This window comes from Ictalurus furcatus, chromosome 16, assembly GCF_023375685.1.
Source record: "Ictalurus furcatus strain D&B chromosome 16, Billie_1.0, whole genome shotgun sequence".
NCBI lineage: Eukaryota > Metazoa > Chordata > Actinopteri > Siluriformes > Ictaluridae > Ictalurus > Ictalurus furcatus.
The window spans coordinates 13,420,052-13,432,391 of record NC_071270.1 but is presented as its reverse complement, the minus strand read 5'-3'; the positions used below and the strand labels follow the sequence as shown (position 1 = coordinate 13,432,391).

General features: G+C 48.1%; 1 protein-coding gene across 8 annotated transcripts in view; it reads right to left on the bottom strand.

Annotated features, from left to right (window-relative positions):
* picalma (phosphatidylinositol binding clathrin assembly protein a) overlaps positions 1 to 12,340 on the bottom strand; it is a 59,778-nt gene that overhangs the window by 1,461 nt on the left and 45,977 nt on the right. For 6 of the 8 annotated variants that reach the window (XM_053644847.1, XM_053644851.1, XM_053644850.1 and 3 more), the window contains 2 exons: positions 5,145 to 5,204; positions 2,502 to 2,606 (listed from right to left, as the gene is read on the bottom strand). In XM_053644847.1, coding sequence (XP_053500822.1) covers positions 2,502 to 2,606; positions 5,145 to 5,204 — 165 coding nt within the window. Of the gene's footprint in view, positions 1 to 10; positions 1,911 to 2,501; positions 2,607 to 5,144; positions 5,205 to 12,340 lie in introns of those variants that run through there. The other 2 variants (XM_053644853.1, XM_053644854.1) reach the window with 2 other exon arrangements.

The window sequence follows — 12,340 nt, the reverse complement described above, 5'->3', positions numbered from 1 at the left end:
GACAGAACCGCATTACTACAGTTTCAGTTCAGGGCTGCCCAAATCTGTGTGGAGCACCACAGGTGGTTAAAAAAAAAAAAAAAAGAAAAGAAAAAAGCTGACATTCAATGCACCTTCTGTAAGTATTCACACCCTTGAACTTTCACACATTTTGTAGTGTTACATCCTAGACATGAAATGGAGTTAACTTTGATTGTGTGTCATGAAGCTACATGAAATAGCCATAATATCAAAAATCTATATAGTCTACAAAAATATTTACAAATAAACATAAAAGCAACCAAAAGGATGAAGGTAACTTTGACAGAGCTGTAAAGAACCATAGCTGAAATGGAAAAAGCTGTTCATAGGACAACCACAGCCCAGACAATGACCAGAGTGGTAAGAAAAAAGCTCAATGAAATTTGGAGTTTGCCAAGAAGGTATGTGACTATAATTGAACTTTTTGGCCTTGGCATAAACCCAATACTGTTCATCAACCTGAGAACACAATTCCCACACTGAAGTATGACTGTGGTAGTATCATGTAGTGGGGATGCTGCTTTTCATCAGCAGGGACTGGGAAACTGGTCAGGGTTGAGGGCAAGATGGATGGAGCCAAATATGTGGGGGCAATCGTAGATGAAAATCTGTTCCAAACTGCAAGATAATTGAGACTGGGGTGGAAGATCACAACGTGTGTGTATATATACACTGCCAAAGCTACACTGCAATGACACAAAACCCAAGAACCTGAATGTTAGACTGACCCAGTCAAATCCCAGACCACATTCCAATTAAGTTTGTGGCATGACTTGAAAATTGCTGTTCACCAATGGTCTCCATCCAATCTGACAGAGCTTGAGAAATTTTGTCAAATATATCATGAGCCAGATGTGCAAAGCTGATGACAGACTCCAGGGTCCCAGGTTCAATCCTGAGCTATAGTTACTCTCTTGAGCTATCTGTAGTTGTCAGTACTGTGTGGTTTCCCCCCACATCCCAAAAACATGGCAATAGTTGGACTGGCTAAGAATTGCCCCTAGGTGTGAATGTCTGTGTATGTGTGTGGGTGTGTGTGGGTGTGTGTGGGTGTGTGTGTGTGTGTGTGTGTGTGTGAATGTGTGCTGTGCAATGCACTAGCATCCCATCTAGGGTGTTTTGCAGATTCAATGTGATCCTGACCAACACAATGTGGTTTCTGAAAGTGAGCAAGTGAGTGAGTCACAATAAAAACAAGCACCTTCAAATGTTATACACACTGTCAAAATCCAATTAAATCCATTTCCATTCCAGCTTGTAACACTATAAAATGTTGAAAAGTTCATTGGGGTGAAATTGTGAATAGTGTAATAGAATATAATTGGTCTGATTTATCAATTGTCATGAAAATGGTGTAAGCTAATGGTAATAATAATAACAATAATAATAATAATAACAATAATAATAATAATAATATCAAAAACAATAGTAATAAGATGGCCACATTTCATCTTATTGACCAAACACCACAGTCATGAGGTGAACTGAAAACAAGTGTTTGCATAATGGTAGACTAGGCAATGACTAATGCACTGAATCACATGGGGTGAAACTAAGCACAACAACAACAACAAAAAAAAATTAGCAGCAACACAACACAAAGTCTGAGATATTCAGAAATGATATGCTTTTAAACTTGGAATGTCAAAGTGTATTAGATTTATTTATAATGAGAAGTGAACTCTAAAGTAAACAGGGTGTAGACAATAAGGCGGCTGTTAATAGAAGCAGACCCAGTGCTATTAACATGCAGCACATACAAACATGGCCCAGGCATGCTGTACCTAAAAGTGTCCCTAAAGGAACTCCTTGAGAGAAAGCTGTGCAAAGGGGTCCTGTCCTGGTGGCATGAGAGAACTCTGACTTGAGGGACTAGAGGCAGCTGAGGGCTAGTTCAGAGAGAACGAGAAAGTGTCAAGGAGGCCATACACACACACAAACACACGGAGGAGAAAAACCACAGAGCCGGAGTGGCTAGAAAATGAAGCTGCAAGTGTTAAGGTCAGAGAAAGGTCTGCTTCTTTAAGTATGCACACTACAGTAGCATACTACAGAGATGAGAAGGTGGCATGATAGCAGCAGGATTAGCATTGTTTTGCTTTTACAGATTGAAATGGAATGTATATCTGTAGCCATATCTCAATGCATCCATGCTAGCCTTGTTCAGAAGAGCCCTGTAATGGAACATGCAGATACATGAGGTTCATTCACTGCTTTCTGAACACAGGTTCAAATGTTCTGAGCTGCTTTTGCTCAACGAATAGAATTCCATTAATTCAGACAGCAGCATCTCTTCAGGGAGATCCAGGTGAAGTGCAGTGTGCTCACGTTTGACAGAGTAGACTGGAGAAATACAGTGAATAATTGGATTTCTACTGTCTACTCTGGGAAACCACATTGGGACTTGACCATAACATTTGTGGCATGGTGCAATGGTTAACAGCTTGGCAGCAAGTCCAAAAGCAGTCACATGTGCTTACCTGCGCTCCTGAGATTGAGCCGAAAGGGTTAGGCGGCCTCATCACAGGCTGCGTGTACATCATGGTAGGTTGTGTCATCATGGTCACTGGAGCCATCTGAGCTGGCTGGACCAACAAACAAGAAGAAAAGAAATATATTTAATATTTTTCTAACGCTGCTTAAACCAAAGTCCTGCTAACTGCTCCCAAAACCAAAGTTATGTTCATGTGGTTGACATGAACATAGTAATGACAGCAGCTCATTATCATTCTAAAGCATGGGTACTTGCGTTCGGTTACTGGTCCTGCTTGTCGAAGTATAACGTGAAAGGATTCATAAATAAGACTGTTATTTTTAATAATTACACAAGACACCTCTGGCTCAAACCCCATACCTCAGGTCAAATATAAAAATGGATTCCTGTTACTGTTTTCACCACCATTTACATCACTCAACATCCGTCATGCTCACAGACAACACCCTGTTTTGTGTGGGTTCATACAGTATGTACTAAAAAACAGATGTTTCATAGAGTTGTAGCTGAGTTAATTGTTCTGTTCTGCCTTCATCCAACTCCAGTTACAAGTTAAGCGATACTCAAAACAGCTCACACAAGTGTAGGAAATAAAAGGACATCACAGAGCTCTCCAGTTAAGTAGTCCATTACATAAACACCAAGCCTTATGATCAATTTGAACAAATTCCTGTCTACTAAATAAAATTAAAGAAAATCAATGAAAATCAATTTTTTTTCCCTGTACTGCCACTCATTGCCCATTTTACCAGTTATATAGCCAGCACCATCATTATTGACACCCCTGGTAAAGATTAGGGCAAATGTTTATGAAAACCATCTTTGTGGTTAATTAGCTCATTCCAACACTGGCAAATATGAGACATCTAACCTTCAATTGAACTAAACTGATAAAAAAAAAACAAAAACAAAACAGATTGACCAATAATAGGTTTTACGGATATTTTCCCTGATATTTAAGCAGTTTTCCATAATTGGATATCGGTTTTGTAATATCGGAGCCACCGATAGATAAATGGTGCTATCTTGTGGGCTTTTTGAGAATTGCGCGCAGGACCAATGTATCTGTGGAGAGACGTTTCAACAATGGTACACACAGATCAAGTATACTTGCTTTGCTTTAATTAATAAACTTTATTTAATGTTTGATATGCTGTTTAAGCAGCGTGGTGCACAGAGATAGAGACAAACTCAGTCACGTAATCTGTTTACCTCATCAAAGCTTTTATTTAAAAAAAATAAAATACTTTAGTAACAGTGCACTTTATTTTTTGCACTCTTTCAGACCCTTCTATTTATTGGCGTATAAATAAGAGTTTTATTTGTATGCAAGGAGGAAGTGAAATTGACAAAATTGTGATAAATGGTTTGTTTCAGTGGCGGTGTTATCATTGTGTCAAAAACAGAAGTAAAGCAATAAATCAATCAATCAATCAATCAATAAATAAATAAATATCAGTTCTGCATATCTGTTATCGGGGACATAAACATGCAAATAATTGGGATCGGCATCGGTTCTAAAAATAAATAAATAAATAAATAAATCATTTAAAAATCGGTCTAGCTCTTTTATAAAATTAATATATATATATATATATATATATATATATATATATATATATATATATATATATATATATATATATATATATATATTTGAGAAAAGGGGGGATACATTTACATTCTTCACTTTTGACCTCTGAGGGGAAACCCTTAAAATGTTATGTTAGTGTGCGTGTGTGTAAAATGGAGAAATGCATCACAGCACTGAGGTTACATAGGTGAAGAAGCAGAGCTACAAACCAGCATGTTGCCAACATTACTCTGTTAAACATTAGCTAGAATATGTGGCTCATGCTGGAAAACTCAGAAGTTGAATCTTTCCAATCTTCAATCTTTACTGAGAAACACTGTACAATTACACAAGAATGAGAAAATGGCATCATGTCACCTTGCAAAATGCATGGCTCCTGACTTCAAATTGGGCTCCCACAAACACCCACACACTCCTATTCAATTCATTCTAGAAACCAGCATAAACAAGCGAGGTGCAAGAAAAGTGCGAACCTTTTAATGTTTAATGAATCTAGGTACAAAAGCTGAAATGTATGAACAGTGGATGGAGTGTCACTATGAAGAGGTGCTTTCGTTTCGGAGCATTTTCTGCACCTTTCATGCCTCCGCATTGCTGAGACTGAGGGCGGAACAGCAGCTAATCAATATGCAGGTAGAAGGTTATCCAGCAACGCTTTTAAATAATTAACCATTTATATTTAGCTACTTATTTCAAGTTGTAGTAGGTTACTGCCCTACTGCACAATACCAGGAAAAGGAGAGTGAGAATAAGGTTATTTACAGTCTCCAGGACATGTTATTTGGAAGGCTTCTCATTTATAAGAGATCATTTTGCCAAAAATCACCATTATATTAGGTAGCACCATGGCCAGTTGCCCTCAAGATTAAACACCATTCTACAAGAACACAATGGCACTTGTAAAACTTCCTGTTCTACATACTATGTAGTCAATATGTGCAAAACAAGAAAATAAAGGAGAGTGGCATTATAAATTAACTGATCAAAATCGTGTACAGAATTCTGTTAACATCCAAGATGCTTGATGCTACTTACCACTGCGTATCCCATCATGCCTGTGGGTGTCGTGGCAGGGAAAGCCATGATGGACGGCGCCTGGGAGGGTCACATCAGGAGTTAGAAATGTTGGCAGTACAGAATGCACTACTCAGAAAGCTGACAGAGTGCCATTCAGCTCGACACCTCCAGCATCAGAAATTCCACTCATAGGAAGACCACAACAAGTCTTTCACCTCCCACCTTCACTCACACACACGCACGTACGTACGTACACTTCAGTTCATAATAAAAAACTTTGTGCAGATGGACAGATTGCAGATCTTTCTTTAAACCCCTACTAGACATTTAACAGATCTAAAGTCATTGCAAATGCTGTCCAGTGCGTCCGAACGGCAGTATAACCAGAAAGACAGACAGAAAGTAGTACATGTAGATCTTAGAGAGAGTGTGAGACAGTCTGCGTGTGTGTGCTTGAGCAAATGCGTCCTCAATGGTAGCGTGGCTAGTAGCAGGTGCAGATCTTGATTCAAAGAGGAGTTCTTTGTGCGAGAGCCGTGAGATTCTCAAAGAGGCTGAGCTCATGACAGAAACACTTTTGTTTTTACTCACAGGCCATTCAAATGTGTGAAAGGGCCTTCTAAGCTAATCGTTATCAGGCTATTCATTTTACTGAGCAGATGGGCTTTGAATGGAAAATATATATAAATAAATACATTACAAATTGCTGCACATTCCCATTTAGGATTTAATAGATGAAAATTCTCTTTAATATACATTAAATGGACAACAATAGTTAAATACAGAGTGCTGGATGTCAATATTTTGCTGCAGAGAGGATCTTTTTTAAAAAAAAAAAGGACAGCATTAAGCAGTGGTCACGCTAGACTTTCAGCAAATTTCTTCGGACACAGCTGCGAATATGGGCGGGGACAGGATATGACATCACACGCCAACGTTAAAATATACCATCTGTTCCTGTATGCAATGACACTGCAATCTAGACAACTTCTCTTTTGATGTTGATTTTATATTTTCCTTTTAAAGCTGCGTTGTATAGGACGGCATAAAACATGATGGTGCGACACTGCTATAACCGCTCTGAAGAGGTCACACCCTAACGTGTCAATCTTCTATTGGTCATGTCTTCACGTTATACGAATACGCAGGTCAGTTCACCAAACTTGAACTTTGGAATTCTTTGAAATGCGGAACATCTTCGTGCGAAGCTTGCGTTCCCCGTCTCTAGCATTTGCGTATGTATGAATGGAAGTTAATGGAAGGAAGAGTGGAATGTGACTGCCCCGTTATTTACTTTATGTTTAAGATTTTGTGCTAGTTACCAATGCTCAATCCTAAATAAGTTTAAAGCGTATGTATATATTTGTATCTATTCGACAGCCCCCATCTCACATTAGCCAAATATTTCAATGGAATCACTCCATACTCAGAATTTGATGGAGTCATATGACAGCAGCAATCTAAAAAAGAAAGAAAGGAAATTGTAGAAAATAATAAAGGTGACAGTCATGCTGTACAAGCTCTCAGTTAGTTCAGCTGGTCACAATGAGTACAGAGGCTTCAGTGTGACGTGGTCACTGTGTGTGCATTGGTATGCAAACACCCACTCTTATAAAGTACACTCAGACATGCGCACACATTCGCACACACACTCGCATCCACCCACCCACACACACACACACACACTCGCATCCACCCACACACACACACACACTCGCATCCACCCACCCACACACACACTCGCATCCACCCACCCACACTCGCATGCATCCACCCACCCACCCACTCGCATGCATCCACACACCCACCCACTCGCATGCATCCACACACCCACCCACTCGCATGCATCCACACACCCACCCACTCGCATCCACCCACACACCCACACACTCGCATCCACCCACACACACTCACACTCGCATCCACCCACTCGCGCCCACACACACTCGCATCCTCGCGCCCGCACACACTCGCATCCTCGCGCCCGCACACACTCGCATCCTCGCGCCCGCACACACTCGCATCCTCGCGCCCGCACACACTCGCATCCTCGCGCCCGCACACACTCGCACTCGCTCGCGCGCGCACACACTCGCACTCGCGCGCGCACACACACACACACACTCGCGCATCCACACACACTCGCATCCACACACACTCGCATCCACACACACTCGCATCCACACACACACTCGCATCCACACACACACTCGCATCCACCCACACACTCGCATCCACCCACCCACACACACACTCGCATCCACCCACACACACACTCGCATCCACCCACACACACACTCGCATCCACACACACACTCGCATCCACACACACACTCGCATCCACCCACCCACACACACACTCGCATCCACCCACCCACACACACACTCGCATCCACCCACCCACACACACACTCGCATCCACCCACCCACACACACACTCGCATCCACCCACCCACACACACACTCGCATCCACCCACACACACACTCGCATCCACCCACACACACACTCGCATCCACCCACACACACACTCGCATCCACCCACACACACACACTCGCATCCACCCACACACACACACTCGCATCCACCCACACACACACATCCACCCACACACACACTCGCATCCACCCACTCACACACACACACACACACTCGCATCCACACACACTCGCATCCACACACACACACACACTCGCATCCACACACCCACCCACACACACGCATCCACCCACCCACCCACACACACGCATCCACAAACCCACACACACACATCCACCCACCCACACACGCATCCACCCACACCCACTCGCATGCATCCACACACCCACACACATCCACTCGCATGCACCCACACACCCACACACTCGCATGCATCCACACACCCACACACTCGCATGCATCCACACACCCACACACTCGCATCTACACACCCACTCGCATCCACACACACACCCACTCGCACCCACACACACCCACACACTCGCATGCACACACACACCCACTCGCATGCACACACACACCCACTCGCATCCACACACACACGCATCCACCCACACACTCGCATCCTCGCACCCGCACACACTCGCACCCGCACACACTCGCACCCGCACACACTCGCACCCGCACACCCACTCGCACCCACACACCCACTCGCACCCACACACACACACTCGCATCCACACACACACACTCGCATCCACACACACACACTCGCATCCACACACACACACACTCGCATCCACACACACACTCGCATCCACACACACACTCGCATCCACACACACACATCCACACACACACATCCACACACACACACTCGCATCCACACACACACACTCGCATCCACACACACACACACACACACTCGCATCCACCCACACACACACACACACTCGCATCCACCCACACACTCGCATCCACCCACACACCCACTCGCATCCACACACACACACACACACACACTCGCATCCCCACCCACACACTCGCATCCACCCACACACTCGCACCCACCCACACACTCGCACCCACCCACACACTCGCATCCACCCACACACACACACTCGCATCCACCCACACACACACTCGCATCCACCCACACACACTCGCATGCACACACACACACTCGCACACACACACACTCGCATGCACACCCACTCGCATCCACCCACACACACTCGCACCCACACACACTCGCACCCACACACACTCGCACCCACACACACCCACACACTCGCATGCATCCACACACACACTCGCATGCACACACACACCCACTCGCATCCACACACACACCCACTCGCATCCACACACACACCCACTCGCATCCACCCACACACTCGCACCCACCCACACACTCGCACCCACCCACACACTCGCACCCACACACACACTCGCACACACTCGCATCCACCCACACACACACACTCGCATCCACCCACACACACTCGCATCCACCCACACACACACCCACACACTCGCATGCACACACACACCCACTCGCATCCACACCCACTCGCATCCACCCACACTCGCACCCACACACACTCGCACCCACACACACTCGCACCCACACACACTCGCACCCACACACACCCACACCAACACACACCCACACACTCGCATGCATCCACACACACACACTCGCATGCACACACACACCCACTCGCATCCACACACACACCCACTCGCATCCACCCACACTCGCATCCACCCACACTCGCACCCACCCACACACTCGCACCCACCCACACACACACTCGCACCCACCCACACACTCGCACCCACACACACACTCGCACCCACACACACACTCGCACCCACACACACCCACTCACACACACACACCCACTCACACACACCCACTCGCATCCACACACCCACTCGCATCCACACACCCACTCACTCGCATCCCCACACACACCCACTCGCATCCACACACACCCACTCGCATCCACACACACCCACTCGCATCCACACACACACACTCGCATCCACCCACACACACTCGCATCCACCCACACACACACTCGCATCCACCCACACACACACACTCGCATCCACCCACACACACACTCGCATCCACACACCCACTCGCATCCACACACACCCACTCGCATCCACACACACCCACTCGCATCCACACACACCCACTCGCATCCACACACACACACTCGCATCCACACACACACACACACACTCGCATCCACCCACACACTCGCACCCACCCACACACTCGCACCCACCCACACACTCGCACCCACCCACACACTCGCACCCACCCACACACACACACTCGCACCCACCCACACACACACACTCGCACCCACCCACACACACACACTCGCATCCACCCACACACACACACACTCGCATCCACCCACACACACACACACTCGCATCCACCCACACACACACTCGCATCCACCCACACACACACACACTCGCATCCACCCACACACACACTCGCATCCACCCACACACACACTCGCATCCACCCACACACTCGCACCCACACACACTCGCATCCACCCACACACACACACTCGCATCCACCCACACACACACACTCGCATCCACCCACACACACACTCGCATCCACCCACACACACACACTCGCACCCACCCACACACACACACTCGCACCCACCCACACACACACACTCGCACCCACCCACACACACACACTCGCACCCACCCACACACACACACTCGCACCCACCCACACACACACACTCGCATCCACCCACACACACACTCGCATCCACCCACACACACACACACTCGCATCCACCCACACACACACACACTCGCATCCACCCACACACACACTCGCATCCACCCACACACACACTCGCACCCACACACACTCGCATCCACCCACACACACACACTCGCATCCACCCACACACACACACTCGCATCCACCCACACACACACTCGCATCCACCCACACACACACACACACACACTCGCATCCACCCACACACACACACACTCGCATCCACCCACACACACACTCGCATCCACCCACACACACACACACTCGCATCCACACACACTCGCATCCACACACACTCGCATCCACACACACTCGCATCCACACACACTCGCATCCACACACACACACACACTCGCATCCACACACACACACACACTCGCATCCACACACACACACACACACTCGCATCCACACACACACACACACTCGCATCCACACACACACACACACTCGCATCCACACACACACACACACTCGCATCCACACACACACACACTCGCATCCACACACACACACACACACTCGCATCCACACACACACACTCGCATCCACACACACTCGCATCCACACACACTCGCATCCACACACACTCGCATCCACACACACTCGCATCCACACACTCGCATCCACACACTCGCATCCACCCACACACACACACACTCGCATCCACCCACACACACACACACTCGCATCCACCCACACACACACACACACACTCGCATCCACACACACACACACTCGCATCCACACACACACACACTCGCATCCACACACACACACACTCGCATCCACACACACACACACTCGCATCCACACACACACACACTCGCATCCACACACACACACTCGCATCCACACACACACTCGCATCCACACACACACTCGCATCCACACACACACACACACACACTCGCATCCACACACACACACTCGCATCCACACACACACACACGCATCCACACACACACACGCATCCACACACACACACGCATCCACACACACACACGCATCCACACACACACACACACACACTCTCATCCACCCACACTCGCATCCACCCACACACTCGCATCCACACACACACTCGCATCCACACACACCCTCGCATCCACACACACACCCTCGCATCCACACACACACACTCGCATCCACCCCCACACACTCGCACCCACCCACACACTCGCACCCACCCACACACTCGCACCCACCCACACACACACACTCGCACCCACCCACACACACACACTCGCACCCACCCACACACACACACTCGCACCCACCCACACACACACTCGCATCCACCCACACACACACTCGCATCCACCCACACACACACACTCGCACCCACCCACACACACACACTCGCACCCACACACACACACACTCGCATCCACCCACACACACACTCGCATCCACCCACACACACACTCGCATCCACCCACACACACACTCGCATCCACCCACACACACACACACACTCGCATCCCCACACACACACTCGCATCCACCCACACACACTCGCATCCACCCACACACACTCGCATCCACCCACACACACTCGCATCCACCCACACACACTCGCATCCACCCACACACACTCGCATCCACCCACACACACACTCGCATTCACCCACACACACACTCGCATCCACCCACACACACACTCGCATCCACCCACACACACACTCGCATCCACCCACACACACACTCGCATCCACCCACACACACACTCGCATCCACCCACACACACTCGCATCCACCCACACACACACTCGCATCCACCCCCACACACACTCGCATCCACCCCCACACACACTCGCATCCACCCACACACACTCGCATCCACCCACACACACACTCGCATCCACACACACACACTCGCATCCACCCACACACACACTCGCATCCACCCACACACACACTCGCATCCACCCAC